The 17,161-nt window shown below is 52.6% G+C and overlaps 5 protein-coding genes across 5 annotated transcripts; 2 read left to right on the forward strand and 3 right to left on the reverse strand.

The window, feature by feature from the left end:
- Positions 1-925: 925 nt before the first annotated feature.
- Positions 926-4,486, reverse strand: MRS44_002397 (uncharacterized protein; the record flags this gene model as incomplete). Its single annotated transcript, XM_046274209.1, has 5 exons — positions 926-1,133; positions 1,200-3,271; positions 3,331-3,762; positions 3,837-4,012; positions 4,084-4,486. 5 exons carry the CDS (start codon positions 4,484-4,486, stop codon positions 926-928), a joined length of 3,291 nt encoding a protein of 1,096 aa, XP_046126971.1.
- Positions 4,487-6,901: 2,415 nt separating this feature from the next.
- Positions 6,902-8,629, forward strand: MRS44_002398 (uncharacterized protein; the record flags this gene model as incomplete). The annotated part of the gene is made up of 3 exons (XM_046284855.2): positions 6,902-7,324; positions 7,413-7,876; positions 7,927-8,629. The coding sequence occupies 3 exons, from the start codon at positions 6,902-6,904 to the stop codon at positions 8,627-8,629; spliced, it is 1,590 nt and encodes a 529-aa protein (XP_046126972.1).
- A 1,277-nt stretch (positions 8,630-9,906) lies between these two features.
- MRS44_002399 (uncharacterized protein) lies at positions 9,907-11,271 on the forward strand (the record flags this gene model as incomplete). The annotated part of the gene is made up of 1 exon (XM_046278955.2): positions 9,907-11,271. The coding sequence occupies one exon, from the start codon at positions 9,907-9,909 to the stop codon at positions 11,269-11,271; it is 1,365 nt and encodes a 454-aa protein (XP_046126973.2).
- A 1,100-nt stretch (positions 11,272-12,371) lies between these two features.
- Positions 12,372-13,504, reverse strand: MRS44_002400 (uncharacterized protein; the record flags this gene model as incomplete). Its single annotated transcript, XM_065622809.1, has 3 exons — positions 12,372-13,305; positions 13,361-13,385; positions 13,438-13,504. 3 exons carry the CDS (start codon positions 13,502-13,504, stop codon positions 12,372-12,374), a joined length of 1,026 nt encoding a protein of 341 aa, XP_065478881.1.
- A 2,133-nt stretch (positions 13,505-15,637) lies between these two features.
- Positions 15,638-16,564, reverse strand: MRS44_002401 (uncharacterized protein; the record flags this gene model as incomplete). Its single annotated transcript, XM_046274210.1, has 1 exon — positions 15,638-16,564. The coding sequence occupies one exon, from the start codon at positions 16,562-16,564 to the stop codon at positions 15,638-15,640; it is 927 nt and encodes a 308-aa protein (XP_046126975.1).
- Between the last annotated feature and the right edge of the window lie 597 nt (positions 16,565-17,161).

Genomic DNA, 17,161 nt, shown 5'->3' on the forward strand with positions numbered 1-17,161 from the left:
ATCCTTGTCAACCCTGTTCTCGACACATGTCAAGCCAACAATATTAGAAATCTAGGAAACCATGAATCTGTCATCTCAACTGGCCTTACCCGTCCCGCGTCTCAGACACAAAGACACTCATTCCACCTATCCCTCGGCATCTTCAGCCTCCCGGGCTGAAGGCTCCAGCGGCGAGCCCTGACGTCATAAGCCGCGTGCCAAAGGGATACGTCGGCTGCTGGTACGCGTGCACGCTGGTTAAGAAGAAAAGACTTACCTAACTCCTCATAAAGATAATAATAAAGTTTCTATAAACTTTTAAAACTTTCTCATATATTCTTACTATACTTTATTGCTTACCTTTAGAGGAGGTTAAGGTAATGTGCGTATACTGAGTGCTATGGACTAGGCAACTGCTGAACACGGTACACGATGCATTCGTCTTGAACAAGATAACTCTAGCTTTGAATTAAAGGCGCCAGGTGGTGTTAAGTATATATCCTACCTAATCAAAATGCCCCCTTATTTTGCCTCGACGCCAACACCGACGTCTTCTATCCCTCTTCTTATTCACTCCCAAGCCCTAGCAGCTTGCTGCGTGACCCTGGCATGACAAACGCTCCAGCCTCGCGGCCTCCCCATAGGGCATGACAACATCCACCCTTCAAGTCAGCAGTCCACAAACTTCCGAGCATCTACACAATACTCGTGTCGCCGTCGAGGCTTCGTAGCGAACTGGGCAACTTGCCTGCTGGCGGGCGTTTCGTGGCAGCTGTTGGTATCATCTGGAAACAGAACTATATGTTCCTCATAAACTTGCACGCTCCTCATCATATGCTTGCTTTTTGACCCTTGTGCATCATGCCGTGAAGTGATAACTCCGTGGAAACAGAGTCCACCCCATGTCGTGACGGTCCCGGATACGGGGCTTCATGTCACTCCCAGACTAGTTGAAGAAACCCATGATTGTCCGCTGAGACTCAGGTGAAAATTGTTGCAATAGCGGCGTAGGGTCCACACCGGCTGTTGTGAGAAGTGCCTTGGTTGCCACAGCCACACGGTTGGCCGTCTGTCCAAGGAGGGTCTCCGCCTCGAGGGCCTGGGCGATGAAGACAAAGATCTTGCCAGCCTGGTTCATCACAGCTGGATGTTGCCTATTGATACATGGTTAGCTTGTCCATCACAACACCACATAATAGTTCTGATATGCGACAACTTACTGGTCAATCAGCTCAGCGAGATAAGCATAAGCATAAGGCGCCGCCTCTTCGTCGTTGGTCACAGGTAGCGTCTCTACCCATTGAGTAATCACGTTCTGGACATCGCCGACAGTGCTGGCGTTGTAGTGCAGGATCTTGGCAATGGCTGCGCAAGCATTCTCGGTCGCATACACATTGTCTTCGTTTCGGGCATCTGCCACCTGGGTGACCTGGAACAGGAAGGGAACAGAGCCTCCAAGGAACTGAGCCCAGGGGGCTCCACCTCGGTGCGCAGCAACTCCGATACCGTAGGCCGCGGCCTGGCGGATAGCTGCTGAGGGGTCTCGGCAGCCATCAATGAGCGGCTGGGTGATGTAGTTGGCGTATCGTGTGCTCTCCGGACCGCAATACTCCAGCACATCGTCCATGATGCAAAGTCCCCATTGGCGTTGAGTAGGGTCGGGGGAGGTCAGGAAACCCTCGTAGGTCGTCATCAGACGCTCCCAAGCGGGGAGGAAAGCGGCACCATGGTTCTTGAAAATGGCATGGAAAGCCTTGTTCATGTCAGACAGGAGGGTCTGGTCGTCCTCAATGGCGATCAAGGTGTCTTCAGCCTCATCCTCAACATCGTCAGCGGTAGCTCCCTCCTTATCCTCAGCACGCTGAGCAACACGGTCCTTGTAATCCTCAATGGCCGAGTGAACCGAGTCAATAAATCGACCCAGATGGACGGGGGTCAGGCAGTCCTTGCCCAGAACCTCCACGGACTCGTAGAAGCACTGGTACATTTCGGCCAGGGTGTCAATGGCAGGTTCGGCGGTCAGAACCTCGAGGAGCTTGTCGACAGTAGCGGCCCAGAGCCCACGAAGCTCGTTGGACTGGGGGCCATAGGCCTTCTTGTATGAGCTCAGCAGCTGGGGAACCAGCTTGGCGGAGATGTAGCGGACGGGGTCGTGGAAGAAGAAGGCAAGACCTGGCAAGGCAATCTTCTCCATGATGTTAGCGACATAAGGAGCAAACGAGGCCTCGAGGACTTGAGCGTAGACGACCAAAAGCTCGATAGCCATATGCTTGTCATCCATGGTGCTCGTCTTGATGCCAATCATCTTGCCCTTAAGGGGAACCAGCTCCCAGCCCTCCTCATTCTGCATCTGCTCAACCTGCTCATCGTCATCAAGAAGCTGGATGTCAGCCTTGGCCACAGCAAGCTCCAACAGAGGAGGCATGACATTGTGCAGGAACGGGAGGAAATCGGATCCGAGAACACGGCACATCCGGCCCCAGCAGTGCATAAGATACTGGGCCTGCGGATCGTCGGCATCGGTAATGCTGGTCTGAATGTTGGCAAGGAGGTTGACAAGGGTCATAGCATCTTGTCCGAGGCGCTCCTTGCCGACGGCCAGGGCAATCAGAGTTGCGCACTCCATAGCCTTGGCCCTCAAAAGACGATATTCCTTCTCGCTCTGGTTCTGGAGCACGTTGACGAGCAGGGGCATGAGGGTGTCGTAGTACTTAGAGAAGGCAGCCTCTGCAGCGTCGGCGATAGTAGCAATGGTGGAAAGGGCTTGCTCCTGGACATATCGCTTCTCATTCTGGAGGAGCTGGAAGAGGTGTGACAGCAGGTCATCCAGGTAAGGCTCCAGGATGTTCTTCTCGGCCTCCTCGCAAAAGTTGACGAGAGCAGCAGCGGCGTGCGACTTGACGCGGCCCTCGGGGGAGTCGAGAACAGGAATGATGGCCTTCAGGACGCGGTCATAGTAGTCGGTCTGCATCTTGGGAGCGAAATCGGTGCTCATCTGTCCAAGGGCATTGCAGCCAGCCCATCGCACACGAGGGTGGGGATCTCGGAGCGCGGGGACCACCAAGTCAAGAACCTGGCTAAGCTCGCCGATCATGAGGTCTCGGCAACCCTCAGAAATGGCCGAGATGGCCATCAGGGCGGCGTGTCTATCCCTCCAAGCCATAGAGGTCATCATGCGAGGAAGCCAGTTGAAAGTGGGAGCAAGAATGGTCTGGCCTCCAAGCTTGTTGGCCAGTCGATCCATGGTCTGCTCGCCAGCAACATGGTTTTGGTCGCTTTCATCCTGATCAAACTAGAGTACCTTGTTAGTGCTGGACGGGAAAGTTAGGCCGATGCATAATATGCACTTACATCATCCGATTCCATCCACTCAGCAGCATCGTCGTCGTCCTCGCCGAGATCGGTCATGAGGCTCAGACACTGAGTAATCATATCGTTGGTATAAGAGGGATCCTTCCGGCAGATAGAAGGGGCGTAGTCGGCAAATGTAGCCATGAGTTCGAGAGCATTTTGGCGGCAGATGTTGTCCAGCTCCTTGTCCTGAACGACCGAAATACTGAACTGAACGAGATTTTGGAAAAGAGGCTTAAACATCTTGGGGGCAGATTCTGCGAGATCGATAAGAGCAACGAGGGCCTTGCTGAGGTCGTCGGAGTCTTGCGACTCCTTGATCGGAGGTAGAATGTTGAGGACATCAGGGATAAGGGCGTAGTACTTGGCCTGGCCCTTCTTGTTAATGGTGCGGAAGAAAGAGGCAAAGGCCTCCATGGCCGCCAGGCGGACCTGCAGCCGTGGTTAGCAGCGCTATGACATGTAGGTAGAGGGACAAAGAAATTGCCCCGCAGGATGTAGTGTACCATGACGGCCTCGTCCTTGAAGCCCTTCTGGAAAGCCTGAAGAACCGCCTCCTCATGTTGCTTCTCGATAATAGCGGGAGTAGTAGCAAAGACTCGGAAGGCGTTCTCTCGCTTTTCGGGCTCGGGAGCTTGGCTAAGCTGGAAGAGGGCGCCTAGCAACTCGGGCCAGAGCTCGCCTGTTGTCTTGATGTTAGCCAGAGCGGCGCACAATGGATGGGTGAAAATTTCAAGATGAACGGATACTTACCAGTCTCGGTGTATTGCCTAGCAACCTCGGCGACAGCATCGCTGATCTTGTTGCGAACGAGACGCTCAGATTCGGCGGCGAGGGTCTCGAGGAGCTTCTGGCGGATGACTGCCGCCTGGTCCTTGGCCAGGGACAGGAAAAGATCCACGTTGTCGCCAGATTCGATCTTTCGGGTCTTTGAAGAGATTCGGCGGAAAATGACAGCGGCAAAGGAACGGGTCGCATTGTCGCCCGCAGCTTGGATCTGCTCAGCGAGGCCCATCAACAGGACCTCGGGGCGGGTCGCAGTCCAGTTGTTCTGCAGGTGCTCTTCAGCCTGGGATCGTATGCTGTTGTCCGAGGACTGCAGAGCCTGCAGGAGCTGTGAAAGCTCTGCGTGGACGTCCGGAGGGAGCAGAGACATGTTTGTGGGGGGTTGCTGATGGTGATGTCCACCAGCAGACGACGAGAGCGACGGAGGTGGGATTCAGTCGGTCGGTGGGGGAGGACGAGAAAGATGAAGAGAAGAATGCAAGGAAAGAGGTGACCAAGGAGCGAGCCGTTGCTGGGCGCGGGCCTTTACGCGTCGCTGTTACAGGACGAGAGAGAGTCTAATTCCGAAGATTCCCAAGATGTGGGAGGTGGTGGGAAAGAAAGTGAAGAGGAGGGATGGATGGAGCGAGAGCAGGGTGGGGGAGGGGGAGCCCAAGGTCGAGGGTCGTGGCCAAGTACCGCGCCTGCTATTTCTGCGGGGGAGGTACCTGTGTTTGAACAACAGCCCAAAGAAAAAAAAACAAAGGCGGAGACGTTGGCCAGTCGTTAGTGCAAATAATTCTCAAGGGACCACCTGGTGGGCATGGTCGCCTTTTTCTTTTATCATGGATCGCTATCGATAGGCACCGACTCGGTGCTATGGTTTCTTTGAGTTGATGGACAGATATGCCAGCACGTCAAAGACTGGAGTGAGTGAAGACTCCCAGGTTCCCAATATTTCGAAAGTGACCGCCGCGGTTGATGCAGGATTTGCATCTTTTCGTTGGATGGGCAGCCAGTGGTAGAGAATGACGACCACAACACCAAGCGTGTGGCCAATGGGCGAAGGGCACATCGTGCAAGAGCTCTTGGGGACCAAGAAATAATTGGCCAAGGTTTTTTCTCTCCCTTTGACAGCTCGAGTTGGGTAGGAGGCGTTTTTCCAACTCAGAGTCGCCCCACCTCACCACTAAGATGTGTACACTAGCATTATGCCTGCAAATATCTTAGCAATTCTGTTAGCGGTCGGCCACGACGAACAACCACTACATAGGTACACATTGCCATTGGATATCCAAGTATAAAGGAGTTACAAGCAAACAAATCAGCATAGCTCTGAATATTAGTACTATGAATTTCTAGACTTCGTTGGGTAAAAGCGGCTCAATGGTTCCTATCCTCCTGTGGCACATGACCGGCATTGTGGTTCGATTTATCTGTTAGTGCGAGCTAGGAGGTATGGGAATATCGTGACGAAACACCAGTTGCGCATTGCTTGTGCCCCTGATACCCTGCATAGTTAATGGATGTTAGCAGTACAGTAGGTACCTCTTATAGATGGTGAACCTTCACTGCTATGGATTGTCGATAGCTAGTCGTCTTCGTGCGTAATCCCCCCCTCCGGTTGCGTGTCCACGATTCATCACCTCCACAACTGTAAGTCGCCCACGCCAAAGTACGCGCACGCAAGGCTGAGGAGCGTTGACAAGTGCATGCCAGATATGGTTCCCAATCGTACATTGGTGCAAAGCCCCGTGAAGCCCTCATCCATGCAACTTGGTTCGTTGTAGATAAGCCATGCCAACGCCTACACCTTCCATCAAAACATGGCGCCCGGCTTCTTCCTGTCAACGCTCCCCATCATCGAATCAGTCCCAGACTCGGGGCTGTAGCTGGAGCCCGAGCCTCGGGCACGGGCTGTGGATGGTGGACAAGCAGGGGGGGCTCCTTGTCAATCCCGCACTTTTTGCTCGCCCAGTGACGTCTCGATCTTTGCGAGTGATCCGTGATAAGCTCCGACGGATCAACTGGGGCGTTGCCCAGACACGGCACTTTCTGGGATGGATCTTCAGGTGTTGACTGCGCATCATTCAGATGCGGGCGTCAATCCTGGTCGATAGCTACCGGGTTTTGCAGCAATATCGTGAAATAATTGGCGATAGGCGATCTGGTGTCACATTTTTGGCAATTCTAGCATTGGCTTGATTTTCGGCATATCTACCGTTGATTTCCTAGCCCAACTTCTGGACATGGATGTTCTCATCCATCCATCGCGGGGCACTCCACCAATCCCATGGCTATGTCATCATGCAAAAGGCCCCCCGCCCAGTCATCACTTTGGATTGTAACCTCGTGCCCCTCGCCTGTTTCCAGACCAACCTCCGCCGCAATAACCATTCCACTTCATCCGCCGCTCAGTCAACCTCCTCCCTTGGCAGTCGTCCTTCTGACTTTTGAACCTATCCTAACCCCTGGCCTGTGACTCTTGTTCAGATCTTGAATTCTGGTGCATCGCATTCATCGGAGCTCAGCCCCTCCTTCTCGCGCCGCGTCTTGCCCCGCCGTCTCCAGTCCAGTCCCTCTTGTTCCCTTGCCCACGCCATCCCATACCTACCATCAGCCATCTGCCCATTGTCAGTCGTCGCGGCTCAAAGCCTCCATCACCTTATCATATACTACCTGATTCCAGTCCAGCTTTCTTGCCTTCGCCAGCTGTATCGCCTTTCTCTCCAAACCATCAATCAATCTACTGATCTCATACCTATCAGCCAATCCATCGAAGGGACTAAACATAACCTCTTTCATCATGGACCCTCCATCAACGAGCTCCGGCCCTCGAGAGCTCAAGGACGCCCGCGCGACCAGCTCAACCAGCCTCAACAGCGCCGTGTCCAACTCGTCAGCCTCCCATAAACCTCCCTCCTTCTCCCAACGATCTCCATCCGTATCCATATCTGCTGGCTCTGGCCAGAGCGCGGCCAAGTCCGCCCATCGTCAGAGCTTCGCCGAGAACCTGCGCAATGCGCCATCTTCGCCCCGCTCCCAGCGCCATCCATCCTTTACCCAGGCAGCCCTTCAGGAGCTTCTCAATCACCCTCCCGCCGGAAACAAGCACGCGAATCCGAAATTCGCTGGTCGTGACTGGCGCGATATCGCGGTCGGGGAGCTTGTGTCGCCCGAGGACATCAAGTGGGTGGAGCTCGACAACAGCATCGAAGAAGCTACCAAGGTAAGCTCTCCCACACGCCTCGAAAGATGTTGCAGCAATCGCAACACCATGACCTTCCGTTCCGTTATGCTAACTACAGGTTTAATAGCTCCTCCTCAAGAGCACCACCAATGTCGTTCTAGTCCGCGAGGATGCTTCCACCCAAACCGCCGCCTCCACCTTCGATTACACTGATCTCAATTACTACCTGCTCGTCGTCGTCGGACTCGCCAAACCCGAGGAGGACCAGGTCGAAATATTCAACTCGATTCTATCCAAGGCCCAACAGGGGGGCGAAATTCCCCTTCGAGACGTCATGCCCCTGTTCCGCAAGGAATCGTTGGTCACGCTGCCTGGCAGTGAGAACCTCGCTCAGGCCATCCAGATTCTCGGCAGCGGTATTCACCGCTTGTTGGTGACAGCGCCTAACGGTGATGTTGTGGGCATCGCGAGTCAGCTACGGATCGTCGAGTTCTTCTGGAATGAGGGCGTTAACTTTGCCTCGATTGACCGGCTCTACCCTGTTATGCTTCGGGATCTAGGCATTGGTACAAAGGACATCGTCTCTGTCAAGTGAGTCGCACATTTGCGCAATAATGATTCAGCAGCTAACTGGATGAAAGCTCCGACTCGCCCTTATCCGACGCCCTCACTCTTATGAACAATGAAGGCCTCACCAGTGTCGCCGTGGTCGATAACGGTCTGAACGTGGTGGGCAATATCTCGACCAAGGATGTTCGACACTTGACCAAGAGCTCCAATGCTCACTTGCTCAACTCATCATGCATGAACTTTATCTCGGTGATTCTGAACGAGCGAGGCGTCGAACACGGCCGGGACGTGTTCCCCGTATTCTATGTCAACCCCTACTCGACTCTAGCTCACACCGTCGCCAAACTTGTCGCTACTCGATCGCATCGGATGTGGGTGGTAGAGTCAGCATCTCCTTCGCCCTCAGCTCCTGCGACGCCCTTGATGGGACCTCAGGGATTCACCAGCACAGCTGCACCACCACCGCCCGCTGCGCAGCCCGCACCCAGTGCGCCTGCGAATCCCACGCCTCCGTCGCCCATTGTCGCTGCAGCAATACCAGCATCCCCGGTCCCCACATCTGCAGTGCCCGCTTCTGCCATGGCGGGCGCACGGCTCTCGGGCAGGTTGAGTGGCGTCATCTCGCTGACAGATGTGCTTAATATGTTTGCGAGGTCGACCGGTCTCAATCCTTCAGACCCTGGCGAGCAGCGAGCACGACGGAGACGAAGCTCCAGCAGTTCGGTGCGACCCAGCTTCGAGTCGTCGCGTGCGAGCATCGATCTACGGAGGTGATAAGGATATCGACTTTTCGTCTTGATTTGATTTCCGGAGTTTATTTGACTACTGAGGAGTCTCGAAAGGCAACAACCAGTTCTTGGCGATTCTCTATTCTATTGATCAAAGACCGGACAGTGCTGTCTATGGTGGGAACATGAGTCTCTTATCTCCATAACGGATTCTCCTCGCGTTGGAGAAGGCCATTGTCAACCTCGAGCTCAGTGTTACCCCTGGCTGGCAACCGAAACGTGTATGCGCCTAATAGCAAAGAGCATGCGCAGGACTCAGCCCACCTTATACATATCATACACTCTCTAGAGACTGGCATGGCTCGATTTTACTGGGTTATCTATGAGGGAGCGCAAATTGGGGACATAGGGAATATTGTGCCGTATCATTTACATACCGTACCAAGTATGAAAAGGCTATTATATGCGAAGCTGAAGTAGAATTTGACAAGCAAGTCAATGCTCCTTTCTGTGTAATTCGTTGTGACTCTACATGCATGATGGTTGTTGCATCCTTGAGCCTCTGTGGCGCGTAACAGAGGAGATACATACCAGCCACTTTCGCTCCCTTTGGTGGCTTCCCCCGGCGGCCGTTGGATCCGAGATCCCTTCTGGGATTGTGGCGCAGATTATACTTCCTAATTGGCTGGACCCCCGCTATTGTTCGCCACTGGAGGCCGACCCTCAGCCTCAACGCATCACCTGCAGTCTCGACGTTTCTTCCTTCCTTCGGCATCTTTGACTCACTAACTTGACTTTTCTTCCTGTCACCGTTTCTGTCCTTTGCTCGTATTTTTCGAGATACTTTCTGTTTCTTTCATCTTTCAACTTTGCTTTCTACTTGTTCTAACGCAGCCACTGTCTCTTGCGCTATTTCACGTTTTGCTCTGCTTGACTCGCGCCATTCCGTCAGCCCGATCTCCGCATTCAATCAACCGCTGGATTCATCACTCATCTCCAAGCGGCGATATATAACGCGCGAGGATCATCTCTGGCGACTTCCTACTATAGTATTCTGGCTTTTACGGCTCATTAGCCCTTGTTTTGATTCCTGGTACTCTGATTTTTGGGACTCGATCTGTCGACGAAAGAAGCGGCGAATTACGCATCCAGGCCATTCATCCATTTCCTTTCGGAAGATACAATCTTATTCAAGGATTCATTTCTGGTCTATCGCAATTTGACGCTACTTGAACGTCCGACAAGAAACGTTCCGGGTCCTGACGCGCCAGTTACACGCTGTTCAGACAACCCATATGTCTATATACGCCTGTGACTATCACCATGGCATCCTCACCGACTATTTCAGCAGACGATTCTTCTCACGAACCACCTGGTAGTGACAAGCTACTGGACCAAATGGCCTTGAATGAAAAAGGCCCGCTCAAGCTCGGAGACTTTACTACGAGACTGAACTCAGAACATCTGTCTCTGTGGGCATCCCCTCCACCCGATCGACCCATCAGCCTTGGGAATTTTCAGCGGCTCTTTCATCGCCTTGGCGTCAAGGATCCCAAAGATGCCCCTCGTGTTCAACCAACTTCCCCTTTGAAGGCGACACCAATCACTATACTAAAGCGGCCTGTCGAAGCATCTTCGAGTATTCAGCCGATTGCTCTACCCCAGGTCACATCAGACGAGCCCCAGGTCGATCCCATCACTGACTCAGAGACTGGGTCCGGCTCCGACTCTGATTTGCTGCCGGGCAAGGCATATTCAACCGCCGCATCAACACCCCCAAGCTCGACCGAATCTCCGCTCGAGAACTTGGCCAAACAGAAAAAGAAGAAGACCAAGGCATCCAAGGCCAAAGACAAGTCTCATCATAGAGACGCCTCGCAGTCTGAGATTGAAGTCATCGACAATATCGAACGCGAACAGTCCCGGCACCTCCTCATCACATACCAATATGTCAAATACGGCCCCACGACAGAGATCTATGGCCACGCAGAGTCAGCCGAGGTTAAACACGAGCTTCTTATGACCAAGCTTGTCCACCAGCACGTCACTGACTCGACGCTAAGCAAGGAAGCCCCAGAGGTGGCCTCCAACGGGATCCATGTCTTTATCGACATGTCCAACATCATTATTGGCTTTCAGAAGGCTCTGAGGGCGAGATACTCTCTCCCAGAGTCTGTACGGTTCATTCCGCTCCCTCAGATGAATCTCGAGTTCTTTCACAAACTCCTGGTTCGCGATCGGCACGCGGAATGGCTCAACGTTGGGTGCTCGATGCATCCTGACAAACAGAAACCCCATTTCATCGAGGAACTGGAAGAACTCGGTTACCGGGTCGATCTCCGCAGCCGCCGTCCGCAGAACATGACTATGGAGGGCCACGGCTCCCGCTACGTCGAGGACATGGTGGACGAGACGCTCCAGATCCGGATCGGCGAGTCTGTCATGCAGTACTTTGACAAGCCCGGCACGCTCGTCCTGGCCACCGGGGATGCCCGGCCGGCCAAGTACTCGGACGGCTTCCTCGCCTACGCCCAGCGCGCCCTGAAAATGGGCTGGAACGTTGAGGTGGTGTCGTGGAGGTCGAGCCTCTCGTCTGCCTGGAGCGGCCTGCGGAAGGAGGAGGGCGTTGGCTCTCGGTTTCGTGTCATCGAGCTTGACCAGTTTCTGGATGAACTTTGGACCTGCTAAGCGGCCCATCTGGGTGTCTTCTGAAATAGGAAGCACATCTAGGCGAGATATTGGCAAGAGACGTGGTCTCGCGATTGGTGCTCTTGGCACATATCTCGAGGCATTGTCTTGGCCAATGCCACAGCAGGGAACCAACTTTTTACAACGTTCAACAATCCTTCCAGATTATGTATATGACACCGCTAGGTCTCTTTGAGGCTGATGAAAACGAAACCTTTTGTGGAGGACAAAGGCATTTGCTTAGGGATCATGTTTAGGTGTTGATCCTGGCATGGCGATGACTGGATAGGGTGGTTGGGTGGATTAACGAGGATTCGAGATTATGATGTCTGATGACGGATGTTCTACTCAGCTTGATAGCGTTGGGTTATATATCACCAGATACTCTGCATGGCTGATCCACCGTCAGCTTGAAGCAATCATTGCATAGATGAGTGCGTGAATCACAATTGAGAGACGATATTTTTCTCAAAGCCTTCCACCCATCCATCTTATTCATCCTTAGGGTAACATCCTCACATAACTTGAGAGTAACCTATAGAGTATTAGAGGTTTTCTTGACCACGCGGCACATCCGCCCAAGTTGATGTTCCATTCTTAGATGGTGGGTGTTTGGCCTACCTGGCTGCCCCCTGGACACGCACAGAGCTGATATTTCAAGTCATACATATCTTTTCAGAGCAGAAATATGAGGAATACATGCCATTTAAAAGTGCATAATCCTGATCCATTCAATTCATTCAAGTATAATACAAGACGATATTCTTTTCAACCCCCTCAAAAACAACAACAGCCAAAGGGGATGGGAACAGCAGGTCAACAGTCCAAGCCCAAGTCCAGCCACTAATTTTCGAGTGCCTCGTTACTGTAAACCTCTCCTTCTTTTTCGTTTCTCCTGTAGCTGAACGTCCAACGTCCATTCCCATCCCCCCTGGCGACATATCAGGCGCGTACAGTCCCGCCATACGACGGAGGGTGCCCAAAGTCATCCACTATCGTACAAGATGAGCAACATCCAAAAAAGAGCATAAGAGAAGAAAAGACGTGAGCGTGGAGGAAAAAATCGTGTAAACGGACAAAAAACATCATCGAAACCTCAACTAATCGGACGACGAAACAGCGCCGTCGATGCCCCAGTATGGCTCCGCGTTGAAGGACCAGGCCTCCTCCTTCTTCCAGGGGTCGTTGAAGGCAGAGAAGAGAATCAGGTCCTCCATGTGGCCGGCAAAGGCCTCTTCTATGGCCGAAATGGCCAGCTTCTGCTCGGCCAGACCGGGGACAGCCAGTCCATTGGCTTTACCCTTGACGGGCCAGCCACTCTCGCAGACGACGATCCTCTGGTCCTTGGGCAGCTTGGCCTTGAGGTCGTCGATGGTCTTGGAGAGCCAGACACCAGCCTCGTCCGCAGAGATGGTAGGGTCGAAGAAGGCGTGGGCGTTGATAGCGCAGTAGTCACTCTCGGCGCAGAGCTCAGGGTTCGCACCGGCAGCAACAAAAGTATCGACTGTGACAACAGGGCCTTCGTATCCGGCGGCACGGAGGATCTGGCGGGCCTGCTTAACGGCGCCGAGGACCTTCTCCGGGCTAGCCTCGCCCTTGTTGACGAGCTCGTTTCCAACGCTGATGGTGCTAACTATGGACCAGTCGCCGTCGACGCCGTCAATAATCTTCTGGGCCTCCTCCTGAACAGAGTCAAGGTCCCAGATGCCGAGGAACACCTTCATGTTGTTCTCCTTGGCGCATGAGTAGACGACGGGCACCTGGTCACAGTCGGTGCCGTAGATACGGATGAGCGAGTAAGAACCTCCAAGACGGTCGATATCATTCTTGACCTGATCCTTGGTCTTGCACTGATGATCGCGACGGTAGGGGGCGTACGAGATGCCAGGGAGGCCAGAGCTGCCGTTCTTGGGGCCGGATGGGAGACTGGGAGGAGTATAACCGCCGCCGTTTTCGGTACCAGTGGGTGTAGACGTGGCACGAGCGATGGTCTGGGTATAGGTAGCAGCGGTGGTAAGAGTAATAGTGGTGATGCTGTAGTATGGTCAGCATCTTGGGCAGCATATCCAGCCTCAACTGGAGAACCTACACGTCTGGCTCCTCAACATGGAAACCTAAAGTCATTATCAGTCTTGCTCCAGCTCTCCAACTTTTCCATCAACATACCAACAGGCAGCGCAGAAACAGTAGCCGCAAAGGCCACAGCCGCGGTAAAGTACCGTCCCAGAGCCATTATTCCCAAGATATAGGTCGGATGTTAACGGATGTAGGTAGGTAGGTGTACAGTAGTCAAGATAAAGAGTGAACAGGCTACAAAAAGAGGCCCAAAGAAAACGACAGTGAACGAGAGAAGAGACAATAGAAAGAGTGAGTGTAATGAAGACGGGAGTGAATAACCCGCTATCCAAGAACGAAGGAAGGAAGGAGAAAGAGAATGACAAGAGAGCGAAAAGAGAGAAAGCTCTGTAGGAAGTGGACAATAAAGATGAAATATTTCAAGGTAAAAAGCGAATGAATGAGTATGGAGAAGAGAAATAGAAGAGAAAAAAAGATGCAAGGGGGAGGAGGTGGTTCTTAGGTGCGAGGTAAGGGAGGAAGGGAGGGCACGTGTCGGGCAAGACTCCAGCTCAACTCCAGGCTGAGTCGACTTGGCTTGACTGTCGCGGTACAAGATGGGGGAGGCGCTTGTCAACAAAGCTTTCTTCTATTTTTCGAGCCTCAGCTTCATCTTCTTATATATAAACTCTCTTTTCCATCTCTCCTTGGCCCAGAATCATCGAGTTCCAATCCCTTCCGCACGCAGTCTAATAACCTCATTCGCCCCTCCCCAAGCACCATTATCACCTTTTCATCCGGAAGCGAAAAAGACCCAGATCCTCAAACGAAAAGGACAAGACCATATCTTGCGTAACCGTACGCGCCTGGAATGGAACGCCTCTTCTGTTGTCACCGAGTGCAGCCCAAGCCTCGCAATCTCCCCAAGGAATGCACAATCTGAGACCTGGCAGTTGTCAGCTGAGGGTCTCAACCCAACCCGCATAACAAGCAGTCTTTCTTTTTCCGTCCCCCTTTACTTGATCCGATTTCTTTTTCTGCAGAACACAAACAAACTTGGGTTGTGCCAAGCTGCTGGGCTGCAGATGTTGAGAGGTGAGTGTGGACTGGAGGTGCTTGGCAAGGGAGAGTCACGACTAGAGCTGCAAGGTACAATGAGAACTGAATCACCCACTCGATTACCGAGGATGAATTGGTTGTATGATTTAACACTTTGACAGTGATGTGCCAAGTCTTCTGCAATTACCCTGTTGTTTTCCAATGCTTGGAGACGAGGTGGTTCGATAACATAGATCCTAGCTCTTCCATCCCTGCGTTTATAGTTGCGCAGCCAAGTTCCCATCACGCAGCCTCTACAAAGTTCTTACCTAAACTTAGGAGAAGAAAGAAGAGAATAAGAAGAAGATATATAAATAAAAGTCTAAGAATAAATAAAAATAAGCCACGATATTTAGGGAGGCGTTTTCCCACAAGCCTGGCAAAACCGATGAGGCTTGGCGCCTCCCGTCACCCAATTATGCCCACCAGGCATATAGGCAAGATGGTCGTCGTGCGGCGGCTCAAGACCGAGAAGACCATTCTGTTCAGGCTATGGTTGATTATGTACTCACAGTTCTCTGACGGAGAAGCCTATTGGTGGCCTGCTTGCCAGTCCAGAGGAACTCAGAGCTGCGAACGCCGATATGTGGGTCAGACGCAAGCTCCCAAGAAGTGGCACGAGAGGGCGAGAAATCGAGAGTTGCTCAAGTATATGTAGTTAAAGAGAGACGACAAACGAGAGACGCCTGAATCTGGAAGGCACCTGGACGCACAGCGCACAGCCGACAAGCGAGTCAGAGAGCGTGCCGTGAAAGAAGCCACAACTCACTGTAGCCGCACTGAGAAGGCATATTGGTACTTGAAAACATGTACTCAAAGTCGAATTAGTGCGCTCGGGATTGGGAAAAATCGATATCAAGCCTGGTGTGCAACAAAGTCAAACCTTTCACCGCCATTTACGAGCCATCAGACATCCCCTGAAATCAAGTTCGAGGGGGAAATTCTATTGTGAGCCATGCGGCCAATACTTCCGGTTCAAGTCAACAAGCAGCGTTCTCCCCGATCAAGGCAAACGTCAGAACGTAACCCCTTACCTAAATAACATTGGTTGCTTTATTTATTCTTAGACTCTTCTTTATACATCTACTTCCTATTATCTTCTTTCTTCTTCTAAGTTTAGGTAAGAGGCTTGAAGAGACTTAGTAAAGAGCCATTGGCCTCGCAACTATAGATGCGGTGGAAGACACAGGGCGTCTCATGTCTCTCTTTCACTTCAGATACTCGGATACATCTCGAATCCTCGCCCTCTCTCGCCACCTTCTTGGAGCCTGTCGGGGTCGGCGTCCAGAGCTCTGAGTCCCTCTGGTCTGCTTGCCATCATAGCCTGAACAGAATGGTCTTGTTGGTCTTCCAGAGTTCTGACGTTTGACTTGACCGGGAGAACGCTGCTTGTCGACTTGAACCGGAAGTATTGGCCGCAGTCCTCGCAATGGAACGCTCCCCTTGAACCTGATTTAAGCGGGTTCCCATCTCCATGGCCACTGTTGCGGTGGTGCTTGTAGAGACTTTGGCGCTGAGCATATGTCTTACCGCAGACCGTACACTTGGTAGGGAGCTTGTCCACGCCCAACCGCTTCTTTTGGACAGTCTCTGCGTGTTTGGGGCCACCTCGATGCTTCTTGAGGGCCGCCTTCGTGGGAAAGTCGTGGTTGCAATCGTCGCATCGGTGTCGGCTCTTGGCCAGGGCACGCTCTCGAACCCGCTTGTTGGCCTTCCTTTGGGCATCCGGGTGCCTTAGAAGATGCAATGCTCTCTCATCCCTCTTGAGCTTGAGGTACTTCGGCATATCTCCGATTTTTGCCCTCTCTCGCCACCTTCTCGGAGCATCTCGACGTCGCCTTCTCATCTCAGTGTCGGCGGCTCTAAGCTCCGTTTTGCCCGCCGTTGATCGGGAGAACGCTGCTTGTCGACTTGAAGCGGAGTATTGACCACATGGTTTGCAATGAAATCGTCCTCTTGAAGCTGACTTGACGGGATGGTCATCTCCATGCTTAGTCTCCCGGAAATGGTAGTACATGGATTGGCGCTGCTCGTACTGCTTCCCGCACATATGCCTCTTGAGCTTTTGGCATGCCTCGAGATGTCGTTCTTTGGTCCTCTCATGCCACTTCGTCGGAACTTCCTTGCGTCTCACACGCATCTCTGCAGCAAAAGCGATTTCTTCAGCGATGCCGAGGAGGCCACCAGTGGGCTTTTCCGTCAGAGAGCTGTGCGTTCATAAACCATCATAGGACAAACTCTCCGTTGGCCATGGGCAGACGTCTGGCTTGCCTACATGCCTTGGATGACGGAGGCGTCAAACCTCTAATCGGTTTTGCCGGGCTTGTGGGAAAACGCAGGAGGGTTCAGATCGTGTGGGAGGGCTTCACCCGTTATAACAACTGGCTCATCGCTAATCAGCAGGAATGAACTACCACAGACAAGAAGACATACATAAGCGTGCCCCTTAATGTCCGTCTTTTAGCGGTCGTTTTGTATGCGGATAACCCTCTTCTCGATACGTTCTGTCTGACCCCGACTGATAGCCCCAGAGCCTTTCGTTCAGAGCGATATCCCCACGTCGCGAACGAGGTTTGAAGAAAGAATGGAGGGAAGGTGATGATCACCGCGTGAGAAGAAATGAAGAAGAAAAGAATGAAAAAGGAAGTCCTGGAGAAAGAGGGAATCGATACCTGAGGAACTGAGAAAATAAATCCTAATGATGATATCCCGTGATCCTAAGTCTTAGGATGAGGCA

This window comes from Fusarium solani (genome assembly GCF_023522795.1).
Source record: "Fusarium solani strain SB1 chromosome Unknown bctg00000001, whole genome shotgun sequence".
NCBI classification, from domain to species: domain Eukaryota; kingdom Fungi; phylum Ascomycota; class Sordariomycetes; order Hypocreales; family Nectriaceae; genus Fusarium; species Fusarium solani.